Source organism: Erythrolamprus reginae, chromosome Z (genome assembly GCF_031021105.1).
Source record: "Erythrolamprus reginae isolate rEryReg1 chromosome Z, rEryReg1.hap1, whole genome shotgun sequence".
Lineage (NCBI taxonomy): Eukaryota > Metazoa > Chordata > Lepidosauria > Squamata > Dipsadidae > Erythrolamprus > Erythrolamprus reginae.
This window is the reverse complement of record NC_091963.1, coordinates 13,355,297-13,379,457: the sequence shown is the minus strand read 5'-3', so window position 1 is coordinate 13,379,457 and position 24,161 is coordinate 13,355,297. Positions and strand designations below refer to the sequence as shown.

General features: G+C 43.2%; 1 protein-coding gene across 3 annotated transcripts in view; it reads left to right on the top strand.

The window, feature by feature from the left end:
- NCAPG2 (non-SMC condensin II complex subunit G2) overlaps positions 1-22,080 on the top strand; it is an 80,767-nt gene extending 58,687 nt beyond the window's left edge. For all 3 annotated transcript variants that reach the window (XM_070729470.1, XM_070729471.1, XM_070729469.1), the window contains 7 exons: positions 3,950-4,049; positions 6,183-6,370; positions 11,420-11,566; positions 17,384-17,496; positions 19,080-19,177; positions 20,329-20,422; positions 21,860-22,080. In XM_070729470.1, coding sequence (XP_070585571.1) covers positions 3,950-4,049; positions 6,183-6,370; positions 11,420-11,566; positions 17,384-17,496; positions 19,080-19,177; positions 20,329-20,422; positions 21,860-21,911 — 792 coding nt within the window. In that variant the 3' untranslated portion in view covers positions 21,912-22,080. The remainder of the gene's footprint in view (positions 1-3,949; positions 4,050-6,182; positions 6,371-11,419; positions 11,567-17,383; positions 17,497-19,079; positions 19,178-20,328; positions 20,423-21,859) is intronic.
- Positions 22,081-24,161: the final 2,081 nt, after the last annotated feature.

Sequence of the window (24,161 nt, the reverse complement as noted above, 5' to 3'; positions counted from 1 at the left end):
ATCAACTAGGCAGGGCGATTGTGACTGGCGCATACATTGAACATGATAACATGCATCCTTTGTTCTTCATTGTGTTCTCTGTATTTGGTCACCTGGAATGCGTGCCTGTAGAAAGCTGGTTTCAAACCTCCTGCCACTTACACAATCATTTGTCAGAAATTGATTTTAGATACCTTGATAATGTTCCCCCCTGGTTTTCTTTTCTCCCCCACCCCCAAAGTAATGATTTCTAAGCATTAATTCTTTCCTTGTATAGATCGTTTTGGTGGCTCTGGTTTGACACTCCAGCTCTTTTAAATCCTTTTCTCAGACATGATAATTAGAACTCTGGGGGCTGGGAGAGACCTATCTTCCCTTCAATCTGGGCAGCCTGAATCCAAGGGAGCGTTTTCCAACACTTTCCATTATCTGGACACTTGGGGAAGGGATAGGTCTCTCCCAAACCCCAGAGAAAGAAGCCTTCCCTTCGATCCGGGCAGCCTGAATCCAAGGGAGCATTTTCCATTATTCCCTTCGATCCGGGCAGCCTGAATCCAAGGGAGCATTTTCCATTATCTGGACACTTGTGGAAGGGATAGGTTTCTCCCCCCCCCCCCGAAAGAATCCTTCCCTTCGATCCGGGCAGCCTGAATCCAAGGGAGCATTTTCCATTATCTGGACACTTGGGGAAGGGATAGGTTTCTCCCAGCCCGCAGAGAAAGAAGCCTTCCCTTCGATCCGGGCAGCCTGAATCCAAGCGAGCGTTTTCTGTTGTCTGGATGCTGAGGGAAGGGATAGGTCTGTCCCTTGGATTCATGCTGCCCAGATCTAAGGGAAGGCTTCTTTTCTCTGGAGGATGGGAGAGACCTCGCTTCGTTCTTTCCCTTGGGAGAGCCCGGCAGAGAGGAGGAGGCGGGGGGGAGCGTCATCTCCGCATCCAGGAAAGAAGACAGTGGGCCACCCTCAAAAGAAATGGCTGAGCGAAGCTCTCGCTGGTGGACCCGGGATGTGCGGGGGTGGCGGCTGGAGGCCGGGCTCCCTGCCCCACCAACCTCTCCTGGCAGCGGCTCGAACTCCCACTCTGCTCCACCCCGCCAAACTGTCCTGGCAGCAGGGGCTCCCGGATAGCCTCGGTGTGGCTTTTGGAGCAGGCAAAGCGGGCGCCGTTGGCCGAAGGTGGAGGGGAAGAGATGGGCAAGGCAGCTGCTCCGGGCTCTCCTATCTGTCCAGGAGTCGAAAGTTCTGCCCTTCCCCACATCTGGCTTTGGCTCCCGCAGGCTCCTGGAAGGAGGGGGCAGCGGGCGATGGATGGCTGGAGCTCCCGTGGACACATTTTGGCAGAGAGAATGGGGGAAATCCCCTCTTGCCCGCCGCTTTCTCGGCTCGCCACTTTTTCCCCCCCTAATGGGTTTGCATGCATTATTTGCTTTTACATTGATTCCTATGGGAAAAATTGTTTCATCTTACGAACTTTTCACCTTACGAACCTCATCTCGGAACCTATTAAGTTCGTAAGACAAGGTATTACTATATATTGTTTCTGTGCTGATTGCATTCCTGCAGTTTTGTTATCACAACTAAGTATTTGCCTGCTAAATAGTTCTTGGCTGTATGCCTGGAGCTATTAACTGAAGGGAGAGAGAAGGGGAAAAAACCGTCTTGCACTTTAAGTTTGAGCTTTAAAGGGGTAGAATTTTTCTGGTGAGGAAATGGCTATGTGTTTATTTCTTCTTTTTCTTTCTCGCTTACTTTGGTTAATTACAAATGAGCAAGAATATCTGATGTTTGTGTGAGCTCCAGGAATTGTTAGGCAGGTAGCCTTGACTATTCAGCCGATTTGCAGAATTCCACAAAGAGTTAACAAATGGTTCTCTCTTGCAAACTGGCTGAATCCCACCACTGCATGGTGACTTGACTGCAGTTTGGGTGCTGATTGGGTGCGGGGCAGGCAGAAAGTGAAGTCCCGGCAGAAGGATAGCTGGCGAGGACCACGCGCTCTCACCCTCATCTCCGCTGGGGTTGAAGGAAAGTTGAGGGACCCCCACCCCGTCGAGAAATGCCTTGGCGGTGACATTCTGAGAGTTTTTGCCTACCCACTCTGAAAACCCCGCTTCTCAGTGCCCTGCCAAGGCTGAGAGGAAAGGGACTCTTGGCTTGGAGTTTTCTGGCCATTGACATGTTTCTCTTGGCGCTAACAAGTTGCACCACCACCGCCTCACCCGCCGCCCCCAACACCGGCTCTGTCCTCGACCGGCAGAAGAAGGAAAGAAACACATCCTTCCCTGCAAATCCAAAAGTGAAATTAAAAGCCCTCGTTTTCTCTTGCGTCTAAACAAAATTACCACGCGCCTGTGTGTAATACGTATGTACACATATGGCATATATACATAGAATTAAATATTATATTTTGGCTGTTCAGTAACAGTACATAGATAGGGAAATTGTATCTCTTTGAGGCAAGGAGAGGCCAGGTACCCTAACCCAAACCAGTGGGAGCAGCAGGGGATTGAGGTAAGTGCTTGCATTTTTTTTTGCCTATACCTGCCTTGGGGGGACATATACCTTTTAAACTTACAGAGCTAGTTTACTGGTTTTCTTTGAAATAAATATTCTAAAACATTTAATCTACTGTTGCATCAATTGATGTAATTTTTATTGGTTTCCATTTTTATAAGTTACCAGTAGCCGCTGCATTTTCCACTCTTGACTTATACTGGAGTCAATACATTTTCCCAGTTTTTGCGGCAAAAGTAGGTGACTCAGCTTGTAATCGGATTGACTTATATTCGAGTATATGCGGTATTTGGTACCCTGACACTGACATTTCCACCCACATTTTTTGGTGTGGGAATGTCTTATGGAGTGAAAAATATGTAATATCTACATGATCACCTTCATCCATATACAGTGATACCTCATCTTACAAACGCCTCATCATACAAACTTTTCGAGATACAAACCCGGGGTTTAAGATTTTTTTGCCTCTTCTTACAAACTATTTTCACCTTACAAACCCACCGCAGCCGCTGGGATGCTCCGCCTCCAGACTTCCGTTGCCAGCGAAGCGCCCATTTTTGCGCTGCTGGGATTACCCTGAGGCTCCCCTTTATGGGAAACCCCACCTCTGGACTTCCGTGTTTTTGTGATGCTGCAGGGGAATCCCAGCAGGGAAATCCCAGCAGTGCAAAAACGGGTGGTTGGCTGGCAACGGAAATCCGGAGGTGGGGTTTCCCAGCAAGGGGAGCCTCAGTGAAATCGCAGCATTGCAAAAGCACAGAGGTCCGGAGTTGGGGTTTTCGAGGACTTTGGTGTTTTTGCGATGCTGCGATTTCACTGATGCTCCCTTCGCTGGGAAACCCCACCTCCGGACTTCCATTTCCAGCGAAGCGCTCGTTTTTGCGCTGCTGGGATTCCCCTGCTGGGATTTTCCTGCAACATCACAAAAACACAGAAGTCCGGAGATGGGGTTTCCTATGGAGGGGAACCTCAGGGTAATCCCAGCAGCGCAAAAACAGGCGTTTCGGCTGGCAAAAGGGGTGAATTTTGGGCTTGCACGCATTAATTGCTGTTCCATTGATTCCTATGGGAAACATTGTTTCGTCTTACAAACTTTTCACCTTAAGAACCTTATCCCGGAACCAATTAAGTTTGTAAGACAAGGTATCACTGTACTTAAAGACACACTGAGAAAAAACCCACTATTTTTTTCCCCTCTGCAAAATCCATACTGGTTTTTTCCTTCAGCTGGGCTGGTATGACATTAAGAAACTCTGGGACATCTAAAAATAAATTGGATGAAAGCATTTAAGTCATTTTTAGAATTTTCTACTTTATTGAAAACTATTGTTTCTGAATAAGTCATCTGAAAAATAATCTAATCGTAGCTGTGCCATTTAAAAAATATATGTAAAGTAAGTTTTTTGTTGGTTTATAAATGTAAATCATATTTGTTTTTTGTTTTTGTATGAAGACTTACCTACAGGTGTGCAAAGATCTTATAGCCATTGGACTTGGGGATTTCGAATTCCAAGCTAGTCTTCTGAACTTGGCATCTCAGATCATATATAGAAGTATGCTTTTTATTTTTATATATATACATATATATATTAAATGTTTTTAGCTGAAATTTTTAAAATTAAGGGAGACTAGGATGGTCCCATTTCGGTCTTGTTCTGGCCTCATCAGCTAGCCACACCCTTCCTTACTGGGGTTTGATCTGGTAGCCTCTGCCTTGTAAGGCAGAGAATTAGCAGTTGAGCCATCAGACCTGATCCCTTCCAGCTCTGTACCAGGGAGGGGCTATATGTTTTTTTATGTCGGATCACCCTGGTATATTGAAGGAACATCACAGCTCCTTTTTGCCTCTAGGCCCAACCCAGGACCATTTCAAGGCAGTTAATTCATTCATAGCCGACAACTATATTCTTGTATGTATCAAATGTTTTTAGCTGGAATTTTTAAATTAAGGGAGACTAGGATGGTCCCATTTCGGCCTTGTTCTGGCCTCATCTGCTAACCACACCCTTCCTTACTGGGATTCGATCTAGTAGCCTCTGCTACCAGATATATATTGTATTTTTTTTTCTATTTGATTCTATGAAATTTATACTACGACGAATAGTAAAGACTTTATCTTATTTTCCCTAAAACCATTAGGATATTCTGTTATCTGTTACTATATAGATTGTGATATCTGTCACTGATCTTAAACATACTAACAGATAACCGAATTTCAAAACTATATCCTAAATGGTACAGATATATCGGAATTTATTGCTGTTGTGCTTTCCCATGTGTTTTCCTTAATATTTTATTTTCAAGACAATACTAAAAGGCTAGCTTGTAAAAGTCAAAATTATGGCGTGCAAAGCATATGATGTGTATAAAAAAATAATGTGATGAAATGTAACTGAAGTGTTGCTCTTTTCTTAAGATTTTCCGGGGTTTCTATCCATTAATTTATAAGGAGTATACTTGTAACTTGTAACAAATTCAACAACCTCCAGGAATTAATAAATATATTGCTGTCCCCCTAGTGGCCCCCTCTAGATATCAATTTCAGAATTTGCAATATCAGTTTAATGTTTCCAAATGTAAAATAATGCACTTGGGAAAAGGAATCCTCAATCTGAGTATTGCATTGGCAGTTCTGTGTTAGCAAAAACTTCAGAAGAGAAGGATTTAGGGGTAGTGATTTCTGACAGTCTCAAAATGGTGAGCAGTGTGGTCGGGCGGTAGGGAAAGCAAGTAGGATGCTTGGCTACATAGCTAGAGGTATAACAAGCAGGAAGAGGGAGATTGTGATCCCCTTATATAGAGCGCTGGTGAGACCACATTTGGAATACTGTGTTCAGTTCCGGAGACCTCACCTACAAAAAGACATTGACAAAACTGAACGGGTCCAAAGACGGGCTACAAGAATGGTGGAAGGTCTTAAGCATAAAACGTATCAGGAAAGATTTAATGAACTCAATCTGTATAGTCTGGAGGACAGAAGGGAAAGGGGGGACATGATCGAAACATTTAAATATGTTAAGGGGTTAAATAAGGTTCAGGAGTGAAGTGTTTTTTAATAGGAAAGTGAACACAAGAACAAGGGGGCACAATCTGAGGTAGTTGGTGGAAAGATCAAAAGGAACGTGAGGAAATATTATTTCACTGAAAGAGTAGTAGATCCTTGGAACAAACTTCCAGCAAACGTGGTTGGGTAAATCCACAGTAACTGAATTTAAACATGCCTGGGATAAATATATATCCATCCTAAGATAAAATACAGAAAATAGTATAAGGACAGACTAGCTGGACCATGAGGTCTTTCCCTGCCGCCAGACTGCACTGTTCACCAATTTTGAGACTGTCAGAAATCACTACCCCTAAGTCTGATCAGTGCTGAATAGGTAAATTCAATTTCTTTTAGCAATGATGGCAAACCTTTTTTCCTTGTTTCTGAACTTCCGCTTGGCCCGTGGGATGTTTTTCGCTGTACCTAGTGTTTAAGAGGCCAGCTGGCTAGCATGCACATGTTGACTAGAAATGACACGGGGAGTGCTTCATGTGCCCTCAGATAAAGGTCTACGTGCACCTGTGGCACACGTGCAAAGGTTCGCCATCACTGCACTACCCTTTTGAAGATACAGCCTTTGAGTGTGCTTATACTGTTTTTTGCTGGTCCATCACGTTTTTGTTTTGTTTTGTTTTGTTAGGAAAAGGCTGGGTTTTAATTCCAACTTTACTTTCTCTCCTGAGAGAGATTGGTGAAGCTTTATTAGGCTGTGACGTTGACAAAATTGATTGCACCACAGAGCTTCAAGTTAATATTGGGAAAATGTTCCAGAAAATCCTAGAGACTATGGCACTTAAGCTCAGAAGAGAACAAGAAGAAGGAATACAGGTACTGGTTGCGTCTAAACGTGGCCATAGTTTTATGTTTTTGCCCTCCAGTTTGAATTTTTCCCTTTTAACAATTGTTCTTAGTTCTATTGTCCAATCCCATTCTGATCCTTGTTTATAAAAGAAAGAATTATGCAGCCGTAATTGGGAGAAATTGTCTGCCATCAGAGCACCAGACTTAAGTTTTGCTTTGAACATTTCCAGTATATTTCAGACTCCTCTTCCTTTTAAAATACCAAGATGCAATTACTTTCTAACCAACTTATATTAGCAAAGGTGTTCAGCTTCCTAATGAAAAAGGTGATATTGGGTGACATTTTGTGACAGCTAAAAATCGCTCAGAACTTGGTAGTGTTTTAAGTGGGAGCTTTGACAACTCCACATGAAGATCATTATACAGTCCCACATTTCAGAGATAACACTTACCCTTGCTGTATTTTTTTTAAAGTTTTCTTTGAAAATCACTTTGTAAAAAGGGCCAATGATAGGCAGGGAAGGAAAAAACCTTTAAGTTTCAGAGATGATAGGATAACTTTTCATAGATAATATTGTTTGGAGAAATAAAATTGTTTTCTAAAGGGACAGCATAGGCACAAGATGCAATTATTTGGGCTTGCAATTATTAGATATTGTGCTACATAGCATCTTTAATTTCTTTTCGAGGACTTTCCTCTAATTCTAGGTCAATATTAAACACGGACTAGCTTATAAACTAGACTTTGTATTGTTTTTCCAGAATATTTATTTATTTTTATTTATTTATTCGATTTTTATGCCGCCCTTCTCCTTAGACTCAGGGCGGCTTACAACATGTTAGCAATAGCACTTTTTTAAACAGAGCTAGGCTATTGCCCCCACAATCCGGGTCCTCATTTTACCCACCTTGGAAGGATGGAAGGCTGAGTCAACCTTGAGCCGGTGATGAGATTTGAACCGCTGACCTTCAGATCTAAAGTCAGCTTCAGCGGCTTGCAGTACAGCACTCTACCTGCTGCGCCACCCCGGCTCATGTTATATGAGAATATGTAATCTTTTATTGTCTCTGCTACCTGCCTTTCATATTTCCAATTCATTGTAAGGTTATTAAGATCTTTTCTCTGCCTTTCTTTGTTTCTTGGTTTCAGATTATAAAGATTCAGGACTGTTTCTTCTTGAGCCTTTTAATACCTCTTTATATTGGAAAATAATTCTATAAAATGATTGTTCCCGGACTGATATTGATTCCAGCCTCCTTTAAATAGCCCCGGAGAGTTGAAATGTTTAGTTGCTTCTTCTGAAATTTGTCCTGTAGGGAAAGTAGACACAGTAGTCCTCAATTATCATATTTTTCAGAGTATAAGACAAACTTCCCCCCCACAAAAGAAGGTGGAAATGTTGGTGCATCTTATACACCAAATACAGCCATTTTTGGCCTCCCAAAGTTCCACCCCATGCGAAAATTATTATTATTATTATTTATTAGATTTGTATGCCGCCCCTCTCCGCAGACTCGGGGCGGCTCACAACACAATAAAAAACAGTTTATAACAAATCTAATAATTTACAGTTTAAAATATTAAAAAACCCATTATTAAACAGACATACACACAAGCATACCACACATAAATTGTATAGGCCCGGGGGAGATATCTCAGTTCCCCCATGCCTGACAACAAAGGTGGGTTTTAAGGAGTTTGCGAAAGGCGAGGAGGGTAGGGGCAGTTCTAATCTCTGGGGGGAGCTGGTTCCAGAGAGTCGGGGCCACCACAGAGAAGGCTCTTCCCCTCGGGCCCACCAACCGACATTGTTTAGGTTGACGGGACCCGGAGAAGGCCCACTCTGTGGGACCTGATCGGTGTCGCTGGGATTCGTGCGGCAGAAGGCGGTCTCGGAGATATTCTGCTCCGAAAATGGGGTTTGGGAGGTCTGCAGAGTGCTCCTGGGGTTGGAGGAGGGCAAAATATTTTTTCCCTTGTTCATCTCTTCAAAATCTTAGTTCGTCTTATACACCAGTGCTTCTTATACAGTGATCCCTCGGTTAGCGCGGGGGTTACGTTCCAAGACCTCCGCGCTAACCGATTTCCGCGTTATACTGGATGCGGAAGTAAAAACACATCTGCGCATGCGCGCCCTTTGTTCCATGGCCGCACATGCGCAGAAGGTGGAGCGACGCAAGTTCGGAGGCTGGCAATGCAATGGTGATTTTTCCGGGCTCCTCGCCGCTACCCACAGGGCAGCGCTGGCGGCAATGGCAATGCAACCCTCCCTCCTTCCCTCCTTCCCTTCTCTCCCTCCCTCCTTCCCTCCTTCCTTCCTCTCACCGGCTTTCTTGGGGCAGCGCTGGCGGCAATGGCAATGGCAACCCTCCCTCCTTCCCTTCTCTCCCTCCCTCCTTCCTTCCCTCCTTCCCTTCTCTCCCTCCCTCCTTCCCTCCCTCCTTCCCTCCTTCCCTTCTCTCCCTCCCTGGTCGAGATTTTGGCCAATCAGCAATCAGTATGATGTCATCGGGCGGAAAAACCGTGGTGTAGGAAAAAAAAAACGCGGACTTATTTATTAATTAATATTTTTTGAAAAACCGCCGTTGCAGCGTTTCGCGCTAATCGAGAACGCGCAAATCGAGGGATCACTGTACTCCGAAAACTACAGTAATGACCAATCATTTAATGGCTGTACAGAGTTATAACAGTCTTGGAAAGAGTGCTTTGTGACCCATAAAACAGTTGCAGACATCTTAAATATTGCACTCTCCCTACCTCATTATCCAGTTATATGACTGTATTTCAGGCACTTGGCAACCGGCTCATATTTACAACTGGTTGCAATGTCCTGCAGTCATGTGATTGCGATTTGTAGATTTATTTATTGGGGGGGGGCAATTTCCAGGAACCAGAATACTTGCGGGACCGCCTTCTGCTGCATGAATCCTAGCATCCAGTTAGGTCCCACAGAGTTGGCCTTCTCCAGGTCCTGTCAACTAGACCAGTGTTTTTCAACCAGTGTGCCGTGGCACACTAGTGTGCCGCGAGACATGGTCAGTGTGCCGCGAAGCTCAGAGAGAAAGAAAGAGAGAGAAAGAAAGAAAGAGAGAAAGAAAGAAAGAATGAGAAAGAAAGAAAGAGAGAGAGAGAGAGAGAGAAAGAGAACAAGAGAGAGAGAAAGAAAGCAAGAGAGAGAGAAAACAAGAGAAAGAAAGCAAGAGAGAGAGAAAGAGGGAGGGTAGGAGAGAGAGAGAAAGACAGAGGGAGGTAGGGAGGGAGAGAGAAAAAGAGCAAAAATGAGAGGAAGGAAGGAAGAGAAAGAAAGAGGGATGGAGAGAGAGAGAAAGGAAGGGAGGGAGAGAAAGAGGGAGGGAGAAAGAAATAGAGTGAAGGGGAGGAAGAGAGAGAGAGATAATTTTTTGTCCAAACTTTTTTTAGCCGCTCCCCCCCCCCCCCCGCGCTCGATGTGCCCCAGTTTCGTAAATGTAAAAAAATGTGCCGCGGCTCAAAAAAGGTTGAAAATCACTGAACTAGACAATTTCATTTGGCGGGTCCTAGGGGAAGAGCCTTCTCTGGGGGGCCCCCCCTCTGGAATCAGCTCCCCCCCAGAGATTTGCACTGCTCCCACCCTCCTTGCCTTTGGTAAGAATTTGAAAACATATTTATGCCATCAGGCTTGGGGTCACTAGACCCCAGCTTTTGCCCAATGAATGTGTAGGATGTGGTAGCATGTATGTGAATGCTTGATTTTTAAATGTTTAGCCTTTTTAATTTTTTTTAAAAATAATTATTTCTATTAATTGGATTTAGAAGTGTTTTATATATTGTATATTTTTAATTGAAATGTAAGCCGCCCGGAGTCCACGGAGAGAGGCGGCGTATAAGTCAAATAATAAACAAACAAACAAACAAATAAATAACACCTACTATATTTTTCGGAGTATAAGACGTACCGTGGTATAAGAAGCACCTTTTGGGGAGAGGAAAATAGGGAAAAGAATCTGCTTATTCATGCTAGCACCTCTAATCTGTTCAGCTTCAACACACTATTTTATCCCCTGGTTAGAGCTTACAAAAAAAAAAACTTATTCAGAGAAATAAAAGAGCTTGCAAACTGATAAGAGCTGGGAGCATCATTAGCACCTGGTTAGGGCTGGAAAGAAACATTTGGAGCTGAGTTAGAGCAATGAAAAAAACCCCTGCAAAGACTTAGAGCTTGGAAAACATTCTTTGCAAAGAGTAACAATGAAAAAACTTGCAAGGAAGATCGTTAGCACCTAGTTAGGGCTGAAAAATAAAAAGCTTGGGGGGTGGGTGGGTGAGAAACAGCTACATCCCTGAGTATAAAACGCACCTGAACTTTCAGCCTCGTGTAGGGAGGGAAAAATACAGTATTTGGGAGAATAGATGTGGACTTACGATCACCATTAAGACAGTAATAAAACTGAGTACAGTCATGTGGACTTTTGGGGAAACATGGTCTCTTAATGCTGGAAATATTCAATGAAATTATGCTGGAAGCTAAAATGCCAGATTCTTGGACAGAGATCTTTATGTCATTAATAGCTAAGGAAGGAACTGATACTTTACAAGTGAAAAACTACAGACCTATATCGCCTTTAAATGTGGATTATAAAATATTTGTATCTATAATAGGAAAGTGAACAGAAGAACAAGGAGACACAGTCTGAAGTTAGTTGGGCGAAAGATCAAAGGCAACATGAGAAAAATGTTATTTTACTGAAAGAGTAGTAGATCCTTGGAACAAACTTCCAGCAGACGTGGTTGGTAAATCCACAGTAACTGAATTTAAACATGCCTGGGATAAACATATATCCATTGTAAGATAAAATACAGGAAATAGTATAAGGGCAGACTAGATGGACCATGAGGTCTTTTTCTGCCGTCAGTCTTCTATGTTTCTATGTTTCTATAATAGCATTTGAAAAGAATGCAGCTTTTAAAGTACAGGTTTTTCTGGAAGGCCCGTATGTTTTAATCTGTGTAGTTGTGCATTTTCGTCTCAGCTTCTTTAAAGGACACATAGACATCATATAGACTAGTTGAAAATAATGCTGTTTTTTCCCCCCTAGTTAATTCACTCTACTCGAGAGCCTCTTGGACATTGTGTACACATACTCCAGTCCTGTGTGTTGATTTTTCCAGCGATTTATCAAGGAGTTATTTCTTCTCTTTTAGCTGCAGTAATGGTTGAGATGAATTACAGCTTGAAAGAAAAGGTAATACATTTTGCTTTACTATTCTGGCAGATATGTGTGCATGTAAGAATGGGTTTAACCCAGTGTTTCTTTGACCTTTGTGGTTTGAAAATGTGTGGGCTTCAGCTCTCAGCTGGCTGAGGAATTCTAGGAATTGACATCTACATAATTTCAGGCTTCCACTGAGAAACACTCATCTTAGCAAAATTCCAACTGTTTATCAGATGTGATGCAGATCTTGAGGTTCACCAGTACAACTGTACCACGTGCCTTCTTTGAGCCACAATTAAAAATAATCAGGGACGTAAAAGCGAAATACAAATATTTTGCTACTGTGTTTCCTCGAGAATAAGACATGCCCTGATAATAGGGCCAACAGGGCTTTTCAGGACTTGCATAAAAATAAGACACACAAACAACCCCCACCCCCCAAAAAAGACTTTCCAGGGGAAAACGGGGACGACGACGGCATGCCAGGAGCCACTCTTTCTCTAGTGGGCACTCATTTGGAATACAGTGTTCCCTCGATTTTCACGGGTTCGAACTTCGCAAATAGCCTATACCACGGTTTTTACAAAAATATTAATTAAAAAATACTTCGTTTTTTCCCCCCTATACCACGGTTTTTCCCATCCGATGATGTCATACTTCATCGCCAAACTAATAATTTTTGCAAATAAATAACAAAAAAAATTATTGTTAATAAATAATTATGTTTATAAATATCAGGATCACTAAGTGCCTTATTCAATGGTAAGTACCAGTAATAATGGTGAGTAAATGGTTGTTAAGGGAATGGGAAATGGTAATTTAGGGGTTTTAAATGTTAAGGGAAGGCTTGTGATACTGTCCATAGCCAAAAATGGATGTATTTACTTCCGCATCTCTACTTTGCGGAAATTCAACTTTCGCGGGCGGTCTCGGAACGCATCCCCCGCGGAAATCTAGGGAACACTGTACTGTGTTCAGTTCTGGAGATCTCACCTACAAAAAGATATTGACAAAATTGAATGGGTCCAAAGATGTGCTACAAGAATGGTGGAAGGTCTTAAGCATAAAACGTATCAGGAAAGACTTAATGAACTCAATCTGTATAGTCTGGAGGACAGAAGGAAAAGGGGGGACATGATCGAAACATTTAAATATGTTAAAGGGTTAAATAAGGTTCAGGAGGGAAGTGTTTTTAATAGGAAAGTGAACACAAGAACAAGGGGACACAGTCTGAAGTTAGTTGGGGGAAAGATCAAAAGCAACGTGAGAAAATGTTATTTCATTGAAAGAGTAGTAGATCCTTGGAACAAACTTCCAGCAGACGTGGTTGGTAAATCCACAGTAACTGAATTTAAACATGCCTGGGATAAACATGTATCCATTGTAAGATAAAATACAGGAAATAGTATAAGGGCAGACTAGATGGACCATGAGGTCTTTTTCTGCCGTCAGTCTTCTATGTTTCTATGTTTCTTTTGGCTGGGAGACTGAGAGCAAGAGCAAGCAAGAGGTGGGTGTGCACATACGCCGCAGAACTAGCTTGGCTGCCCTGGGCTCTACCTATGGCAGTTTGAAACACACTCCTGCCTGTGCGGAAGAGGAGGCGATCGATCCCTGCCTCACTGTCTCCTCGCAGGCAAAAGCGCATTTCAAAACGCTGGCAGAGGTAGCCGAGGGTTAGATGTACAGTGTTCCCCTGATTTTCGTGGGAGATGTGTTTTGAGATTGACCGCGAAAGTCGAATTTCCGCGAAGTAGAGATGCGGAAGTAAATACATCATTTTTGGTTATGGACAGTATCACAAGCCTTCCCTTAACACTTTAAACCCCTAAATTACCATTTCCCATTCCCTTAACAACCATTTTCTCACCATTATTACTGGTACTCACCATTGAATAAGACACTTAGTGATCCTGATATTTATAAACATGAATATTTATTAACAATAATTATTTTTTTGGTTATTTATTTGCAAAAATTATTAGTTTGGCGATGACGTATGACATCATCATGCGGGGAAAAACGTGGTATAGAAAAAAACCCGCAAAGTATTTTTTAATTAATATTTTTTGAAAAACCGTGGTATAGGCTATCCGCGAAGTTCGAACCCGCGAAAATCAAGGGGACACTGTACCTGCCTCTCACTTGCTCTCTCTCTCATCTGGCCAAAAGATTACCCACCAGAAAGATTTCTCTCTCCCTCTCTCTCTTTCAGCGAGGGGGCTGCGAGAGCACTTTCTCCCAGTTCTTCGGGAACGCCTGCCCTGCCTCTACTGCAGCCCCCTTGCTGAAAGCTCGGGAGGAAAGCGCTCCCAGCGAAGAGGCTGCGAGAGGGGTGGGGCGGGCATTCCTGGAGCGCGCACAGAGAAAATTCTCTCTTGCAGCCTCCTGGCTGGGAGCGCAGGAGGCGGAGGAGGAGGAGAGGGGGTGGATCGGGCGGGCAGGGGGTGGGGAGGCAGGGGGTGGCCGCGGCTCCCTTTCCTTTTACTGCCACCCCCCCGCGGGCTGGCGGGGATGGGGGGAGCGCACCCGTAGAAAAGGGGGCGCGCGGGGGTATTTGGGGGGTACACGCCTGCTCACGGGCGCAGCTTACGGGGAACAGTGGCGGCGGAGTTTCCTGTCAGGCCGCATGAGCTCTGGAATTTTTGGAAATAATGAAGCCTGTGAGGCCATACTGAAACTGAAGGCAACCTCAACACCCCAGTCTTTCTCTCACACACATATACACACGCACACACAAGGAAACTCTGCCGTTGCTTGGGCACTCCTGCAGCGCGCATGGAAGGAACATTTAGGTAAGACAATGTTCATTCTCGAAGTCCACACAATTACTCTGGTGAGAAATAGTGTTCCCTACTCACATAGGATCACAGGCAAAGTCAAATATCTTTCAGGGTCTTTTCAGCATGGAATAGGTGGGGGCGAATTTGCAGGAGTGTCTGGAAGTGGAAATCATTTTCATCATTCATTCTAACTCAATGCTAGCACACGCACCCACGGAGCTGACACAGGGGGCAATGCCTTGCACGTGTGCTAGCATTGATATACCTTGGCATGTTAAAAATTAAAAAAAGATCTAACTTGACTCATAGTCTCTCTTTCTCTTTCTCTCTCTCTTTCTTTCTCTCTCTCTTTCTCTCTTTCTCTCTCTCTCTCTCTCTTTCTCTCTTTTTCTCTCTCTTTCTCTCTTTTTCTCTCTCTCTCTTTCTCTCTCTCTTTCTCTCTCTCTTTCTCTCTCTCTTTTTCTCTCTCTATCTTTCTCTTTCTCTCTCTCTCTCTCTCTCTCTCTCTCTCAATCTTTCTCTCTCTCTTTCTTTCTCTTTTTCTCTCTCTCTTTCTCTCTCTCTCTCTCACACACACACAAATACAGAGAGAGAGAGAGAGTATGGGCATGTGAGCGAAGCTTCAGCTGCGCATACACAGGACTTAGGTTGCATCCCTTCCTGGTTTGTGGGAGACAGCTTTCCTTCTGAAACCAGTCCCTGGTGCTAGAAAGGTTAAGGATCACTTTAGAGCAGTGTTTCCCAACCGTGACAACTTGAAGATATCTGGACTTCAACTCCCAGAATTCCCCAGCCAGCATTTGCTGGCTGGGGAATTCTGGGAGTTGAAGTCCAGATATCTTCAAGTTTCCAAGGTTGGGAAACATTGCTTTAGAGACTGCGTGAGAGCAAGGTACTCTTGCGTGGCTTTTAGAGCAATGATGGTGAACCTTTTTTGGTCCGCCTGCCAAAAGGGTGTGTATAATAATAATAATAATAATAATTACAGTGATCCCCCGGGTATTGCGATCCCGATCATTGCGAAACGGCTATATGGCGATTTTTCAACCTGGAAGTACAAACACCATCTGCGCATGCGCACCCCTTTTTCTATGGCCACGCATGTGTAGATGGCGCCGGGCAGATCAGCTGCTGGGCGGCTTCCCTGGGTCTTCCCCCTCTTGCTGGCGGGAGGGCGAGAAGCCCCCCCCAGCACCCGCTCGCCCGCCGTTCGCCCGGCCACCCGCCGTTCGTCGCTCGCCCGCCCTTCGCCTGGCCACCCGCCCTTCGCTCGCTGCTCGCCCGGCCACCCGGGTTCGTTTGGCTTCGGGACATACGAGAAGGGCGAGAAGCCCCCCCCCAGCACCCGCTTGCCCGCCGTTCGCCCCGGTTCGTTCGCCGCTCGTCCGCCCTTCGCCCGGCCACCCGCCGTTCGCTCGCTGCTCGCCCCGGCCACCCGGGTTCGTTTGGCTTCGGGACATGCCGGCGGCGACGTTTTAAAACAACCGTGCGGCTTCCCAACTGAGTCCCGAAGTCAAAGGCGAACTTCCGCGTTTGGCTTCGGGACTCAGTTGGGAAGCCGCGCGGCTGTTTTAAAACGTCGCCGCCGGCATGGGGGGCTTCCTAGCAGCCCCCCAAACCCGGGTTGGGGGTCCGGGGGGTGCTGGCAAGCCCCCCATGCCGGCGGCGACGTTTTAAAACAGCCGCGCAGCTTCCCGAGTCCCGAAGCCAAACGAACCCGGGTGGCCGGGCGAGCAGCGAGCGAACGGCGGGTGGCCGGGCGAAGGGCGAGCGGGCAGGCAGGCGGCGGGCGCGGCAGCAGCGAGGTGTTTGCGTGGGCGGCGGGGAAACCCCAATCTTCGGTTCCTCGCTGCTGCGGCGGAAGTAAAAACACCATCTGCGCATGCGCAGATGGTGTTTTTACTTCCGCAGCGCTACTTCGCGAAAAACCGATCATTGCAAGGGGTCCTGGAACGGAACCCTCGCAATAATCGGGGGAACACTGTATTATTATTATTATTATTATTATTATTATTATTATTATTATTTATTATATTTGTATGCCGCCCCTCTCCGAAGACTCGTGCATGAGCGCACACCCATTCCCCGCCATGCATGCGCACCCTCTTGCTGTCTTTGTGCGTGCGCACAATGCTTCCCTCCCCATCCCTCACTGAATCCTGAGACAGTGAAAAGCAGCCAAATGGCAAACCCGGAAGTTCGGAAAAACGAAAGCAATGTCCATTGCCAATTCGTAGAATCATAGAAGAGTTGGAAGGGACCTCCAGGGTCATCGGGTCCAACCCCCTGCTCAGTGCAGGATTCATTAAATTAAACCATCCCAGAAAGATGACTGTCCAGTCTCTGAAGACCTCCAGTGAAGGCGAGCTCACCACCTCCTGTGGCAAACTGTTCCACTGGTTTATCATCCTTACTGTTAGAAAGTTTTTTCTGATATCTAATCTAAATCTACTCCCTTGCAGTTTCATTCCATTGTTTCTAGCCCTTCCATGTGCTAATGAGCTGATCCCTCTGCTCTGTGACAGCCCTTCAGATATTTGTAGACAGCTATCAAGTCTCCTTGTTTGACTCCTTATCAAGTCAATTGTTTTTCTTCTGATTTGCTAGAAGAACTTCTTCATACAGTAATACCTCGTCTTACGAACCTAATTGGTTCCCGGGGGAGGTTCGTAAGACGAAAAGTTCGTAAGACGAAACATTGTTTCCCATAGGAAACAATGTAATATCAATTAATCCGTGCAACGAACCCCCCCCCCCGCAAAAAAAACGCCGCCACCCGGCTGTCACCTTTTGAAACAGCCGGGGGGGCTTCTCAGCGTCCCCCTGAACCCGAACGCCAAACCCGAACTTCCGGGTTCGGCGTTCGGGAGGCCGCCGAGAAGCCCCCCGTCTGTTTTAAAAGGTGATAGCCGGGCGGCGGGGCTTCGCGGCGGCGGCGGATTCGTAAGAAGGAAAAAGTTCGTAGAAGAGGCAAAAAATTTCTGAACCCCAGGTTCGTATCTCGGGTTGTTTGTAAGACGAGGGGTTCGTATCATGAGATACCACTGTATTTCCTTTGTTTTAGGTGTCGCATACAGAAAACCCAGAAGAACTAGTAGCACCTATGACATTCTCAGATCTCCCACCACTTTCAAGCACTTTACTGGCGACTGTGGTGAAATCAAAACAAGTGACTGGGTAAGCTCTCTTTTAGGTGGGGATGTTTAGTTCAGTTTTTCTATTTTCCCACAGTATTGTTTCTGTGCTCAATAGGCATGCTGTTGACCAACTTTCGTATCTAAAGTTTTGAGTTGATTTATATTTTCGCTTTTTTTGAACTACTGAATATATCCTACAGATACTTGTAGAATCTCATAATTGGGGTCTACTTGCAGGTAGCCCTTTCTTAAAGTAAGAGCTGCAATTTAGTAGTTTATACTGAAGATTCATTAAATGCTGTTAAAAATGAATTCTAAACATTCAGTCATTTTTATTACATTTAACATGAAAAATAGAAGCAAAGGGCTTCTTGAAATAATTAGTACAGTGTTCCCTTGATTTTCGCGGGTTCAAACTTCGCGGAAAGTCTATACCACGGTTTTTCAAAAATATTAATTAAAAAATACTTTGCGGGTTTCCCTCCTATACCACGGTTTTTCCCACCCGATGACATCATATGTCATCGCCAAACTTTCGTCTGCCTTTAATAAATATTTTTTAAAATAAACTTTAATAAACATGGTGAATAATAATCTGAATGGTTGCTAAGGGAATGGAAAATTGCACTTTAGGGGGTTAAAGTGTTAAGGGAAGGCTTGTGATACTGTTCATAGCCAAAAATAGTGTGTTTACTTCCGCATCTCTACTTTGCGGAAATTCGACTTTCGCGGGTGGTCTCGGAACACATTCCCCTCGAAAAGCGAGGAAACACTGTATTTCTGAGTACTTATTAGTACAGAGCAGTGTTCCAAGCAGATTGATTTTACAGTTGTACAAAGATCTACATCTGCTATATAGCTTCTCTGGAATATAAGGTGTTGATAACATCAAGTTTTTAGATTATCTGTGATGCTATTCCAGCCAATTAGTCATGCTCCAAAGCTGGGCAGTGGAGACCAGTTTCAGTATAACAACATGTACCTCTCTGTTTCTATCTCTCTCCCCTCTCTTTCTCTCCCTCCATCTCTTTCTCTGTCTCTCTCCCCTCTCCCCCTCCCCATCTCCCTGTCTCTCTCTCTTTCTCCCACCATCTCTGTCTCTCTCTCTCTCATATAAAAGGAGTTTTTTTTAATTGAAAGGATATTGCAAACCTTTTGATGCTACTAAAGCCTTAGATCAGCTAAATAAATATGGAATTCTATTTCCTCATCTGAATATAGCTTTTGATCTCTGGAGACTTGCTAATTTTGTGATTCTCAATTCCAGAACCCCCATACTTTTTTCAAAAGCATACATTAAATTCTAGAAATAAAATGCCTTTTATTCTGTTAGAAGAAGAAGTAGCAGAAGAGATTGTGAATGAGAGAGGCTTATGGATTGAATGCTAAACGTGGAAGAACGTCTTTTGAGGAAGAAGTGTGCTTCAAAAGGCTGCTGAATACAGCAGAATGAGAGCAAATAGAAGAAAGTGTCTAGAACCTAAGTCTTATGAAGATTTCATGAAAGGTTCTAAAATCTAAACATTGTGCATGGTCATGAATTCATACTTTGACTGTTAATCTGTTTGTCTTTAATTCCTGTACAGTTCATGTTTTTGTATACTTCATGCCTATTTTGTTCAGGTCTTTTCTAAACGAATTACTGGAATACAATAAATCTGAAGAAGGTGAAGGAATTATTAGCCTTACTACTAGTGTGTACATTGTTGAGTTAATTAAAGGTGAGTAATGCCCCAAAACTCCCTAATCCAGGCAGTAAGGGAAAGCAAGTAGAATGCTTGGCTGCATAGCTAGAGGTATAACAAGCAGGAAGAGGGAGATTGTGATCCCGCTGTATAGAGCGCTGGTGAGGCCACATTTGCAATACTGTGTTCAGTTCTGGAGACCTCACCTCCAAAAATATACAGTATTGATAAAATTAAGTCCAAAGACGGGCTACAAAAATGGTGGAAGGTCTTAAGCAATAAAACTTATCAAGAAAGACTTAATGAACTCAATCTGTATAGTCTGGAGGACAGAAAGGAAAGGGGTGACATGATCGAAACGTTTAAATGTGTTAAAGGGTTAAATAAGGTTCAGGAGGGAAGGGTTTTTAATAGGAAAGTGAACACAAGAACAAGGGGTCACAATCTGAGGTTAGTTGGGGGAAAGATGAGAAGCAACGTGAGAAAATATTTTTTTACTGAAAGAGTAGTGGATGTTTGGAACAAACTTCCAGCAGACATGGTTGGTAAATCCACAGTAACTGAATTTAAACATGCCTGGGATAAACATATTTCCACCCTAAGATAAAATACAGGAAATAGTATAAGGGTAGACTAGATGGACCATGAGGTCTTTTTCTGCTGTTAATGTTTTCCAGCAAAAACATCAATTTTATCACATGACTGTGGGTTGCTGCAGGTGGGTATAAAAGCAGACTGGTTGCAACCAGTTATAAGTTGAGGACTACCAGTAATAGGTTTAGAAGATATTGCTATTCGAGAAGAAGAGAAACCTTGAGTTTCTAATCTGCTGCAATAGAGAACAAACATATTTCTCAAACGTCTTTGGCATAATGAGCCGGGGGTGGCGCAGCAGGTAGAGTGCTGTATTGCAGGCCACTGAAGCTAACTATAGATCTGAAGGTCAGCAGTTCAAATCTCATCACCGGCTCAAGGTTGACTCAGCCTTCCATCCTTCCGAGGTGGGTAAAATGAGGACCCGGATTGTGGGGGCAATAGCCTAACTCTGTTTAAAAAAAAGTGCTATTGCTAACATGTTGTAAGCCTCCATGAGTCTAAGGAGAAGAGCGGCATAAAAATTGAATGAATGAATGAATGAATGAATGAATGAATGAATGAATGAATAAATAATCATGTATTTTTGACAGGTAAACAAGATAAATCCAATGTAAACACCATTGCAGCTACTCTTCAGGAACTAATAACTGTATACAGTAAAACTACCCAAGAAGGCACTGAAAGGTAATTTCAAGGGATTTTATTTCTTTTAAAAATTCTGTTTTATATACTTATTTGTGATGGGGGGATGCATGATTTCTATTTATTTATTTATTATTTATTAATTGACATCTATGCTGCCCACTCCCAATGAGACTCAGGGCAGCTGGACTGTTAAATCACACAGTAGTGTTAACAGCTTAATAAGAAAAATAAGAAATGAATTTTAAAAAAATGATTTTTGATCATTGGTAGACCAGTATTGAGTTTCATCTAGAAGCTGAGCGACATTTGTGATTATTTTCATGTGAAGCATACAATTCCTTTTAATAGATCATACTTTTCTTCGTGGGGAAGAAAAGTTCACTTCCCTTTGCTACATTAGAGAAGAAGAAAGAAATGTTATTTTCTTTTCATCATGTTAACGCACAGTTCGGCATGGTATTTCAGTATAGTCAATGACTTGGTTAATACAAATCACAAGCCAGCTGTTCCAAATCTGGGCTTTTTCTATATTTGTGAATTCCGAAGAGTCTTAAGCAATGGCCATGTCAGATGTAGAATTCTGCAATTCTGGTCCACAAGTTGGGAAGACCAGGTTAATCTGTCATGTCCTTCCATTTTGATTTAATTGGAATATGTGAACTTACTCATCAAAGCTTAAAGCTGCAAATCAAGTTACAGTGATCGAGCTAATTGGGAAGATTTACAATAATCTTTGTTTGGGATTTGTGAACTTATCCACTATTTCAGTTTTGGTTCAAAAAATTGATTTAATAAAAAATGCATACATGGTGATACCTCATCTTACGAACCCCTCTTCGTATGAACTTTTCGTGATACGAACCCAGTATTTAAGATTTTTTTGCCTCTTCTTCCAAACTATTTTCACCTTAACGAACCCAAACCGCCACCGCTGGGATGCCCCGAAGCGCTGGGACTTCCCTGGGAATCCCTGCCTCCAAACTTGCATTGCTGGGATTTCCCTGAGACTCCCCTCCCTGGGATTCCCTTTATTTTTGCCAGTGCTACTGGCAAAAGAACTTTGAAACGTCTTGGCAACAAATTCCTCACATTTGGCCAATAAAGAATTGTTCTGTTCCATGGTATCCTGTCCCATCCCATTCTAGTTTTTAAGAGGATTTTTTATGCTGAACATTACATACAGACAGTGATATTTATCTGGAGATGCAGTGTGAAATAGGTTTAGTGGAGAGAACCTCTACTTTCTATATGCACACAAGTCCCATCTCTTCAAAAGTTTTTTCGCTTTTCTTGCAAATAGACGAGATCCATAATTAGGAACAGGAGCATTAAGCCATAGACTTATTGCTAACAATAGATCCATAAAGTAATTATTTTTGGTGATATTTCTGTATTAGAAGGTTACAGTTAGTGAAAAATAAGAGTACTTACTGTCATTCATACTTTATACACTTGTTCACTATTTTTATTTTTCAGACTGCTCTGTGAAGCGGCTTTGGACATTGTGAATAAAATGTTGATTGTGTAGACAAGAGAATGGGATGGAAGGTGTGTTTAAAACTTCAAACTGCTCGGTGAAGCGGCTTTGAACAGTGTGAATAAAATATTGATTGTGTAGACAAGAGAATGGGATGTAAGGTGTATCTTCACATGCATTATAAGTTATTGCCTCAAATAAAATATAATATTTAAACTGCTTTTTCTTTGAAATATTTTTGTTATAGATTTAAAAAAATGAGTTTTGGTTCAAAAAATTGATTTAATAGATTGATTTAACACACAGTGATACCTCATCTTACGAACCCCCTCTTCATATGAACCTTTCGTGATACGAACCCAGTGTTTAAGATTTTTTTTGCCTCTTCTTCCAAACTATTTTCACCTTAACGAACCCGAACCGCCACCGCTGGGATGCCCCGAAGCGCTGGGATTTCCCGGGGAATCCCCACCTCCAAACTTGCATTGCTGGGATTTCCCTGAGGCTCCCCTCCCTGGGATTCCCTTCATTTTTGTTAGCGCTACTTTGAATTCCAGGGACAAACTCCCCCTTCTTACGAACTTAATTGGTTCCGGGACAAGGTTCGTAAGGTGAAAGGTTCGTAAGATGAAACAATGTTTCCCATAAGAATCAATGGAAAAGCCATTGATTCCAAACTGCATGGGGGAAATGAGCACAGTGGGGTGGACAAAAACAGGAGGCAAAGACTCATGGAGCTCAAGAGAGGAGAAAGGTGGGGAAGATGAGCAGAGTGGGGAGGGGACAAAAATGGGAAGCAGGGACTCATGGAGCTCAAGAGAGGCTCTTTTCACCTTGCTTTGTTGGGACTTGTTGGCCTTAATATTTTGGATTTTCCTAATGGACGCATTATTGGCTTTTCCATTGATTCTTATGGGAAACATTGTTTCATCTTACGAACTTTTCACCTTACGAACCTTGTCCTGGAACCAATTAAGTTAATAAGACGAGGTATTACTGTATTTTTAAAAATACTAATAGCAATAGCATTTAGACTTATATACCGCTTCATAGTGCTTTTACAGCACTCTCTTAGCGGTTTACAGAATTAGCATATTGCCCCCACCAATCTGGGTCCTCATTTTACCCACCTTGAAAGGATGGAAGGCTGAGTCAATCTTGAGCCGATGGTGAGATTTGAACTGCTGAACTACAGCTAGCAATTAGCTGAAGTAGCCTGCAGTGCTGCACTCTAACCACTGTGCCACCCCGGCTAGTCTTTAAACTTTATAATATGACTGTACAGTATATTATTTTTAATACATTTAAATTTATTTTAGTACAGTTTTATACTGTAATAATAATATAATAAAATTTTATTTACGGTCAAAGACCATCAATATAATATTAATAATAATTAAAAAGAAAAAACAGGAAACAGGACTTTTGGCTAAGTAACCAAGATTGACCCATTGTAACTATACAAGAGATGAACATATCTCACTATGAAGGCACACATTTGCGACGAATCCCCGCTGCTGCTGTGCAGAATCTGGCCACCTGTGCCGTAATCCTGGCCTGCTCATCCCCAAGCAACCACCAGAGATAGGCAATGTCCGAGCGGCCAGGATATCCCTCAATAATTGGTAGAATATGCTTTCTCCTAATGTCAGTATAAAAGGAGCATCTCAGGAGCATGTGTCCTCAGTCTCCACCTCTCCTGAGCCACAAGGGCAAAATCTTTCAGTGGCTAGAGTTCCCTTGTACTTGCTGTCCAAAATGGCGGATGGAAGCGCACGGCACCATACAAGAGCAAATGCCTTTCGCTGGCTTGCTGATTCTAGCTGTCCCAGGTATCTTGCAGGAGCCACAACATATCTAGTGGCATATGGGGCCAGAAACAGCGGAGCTCTACCCAAGTCCTCCTGCCTCTCGATGTCCTCCACCCTTTGTCGCAAGGTCTGTCCTGCTACCAGATTATAGTTCATCTCGAGTATTAAATCTGGGGAGAAGCCTAATTTGTGAAGATTGAACTCAATGGCCTTAATCCATGAGGAAAATTCATCGTGAAGGATTAATGGAGCAAGACCTTGCAGAAAAAAATTAAGCTTTAACCACATATTTAGGGACGCTATACAGATTCTTGCTTCAACTTTTATAAGTCCAGTCTCCAGGCGCAGAAGTGCGTTATAGTATAACCGTATAGTATAACTGTACAGTACATTTTATAATGTAAGTATAAGGAGGGATATAAGCAGGGACATCTCTTTACTACCTTACACATGTGTCCATAAAATCTTATATAAATACCAGAGCAAACTC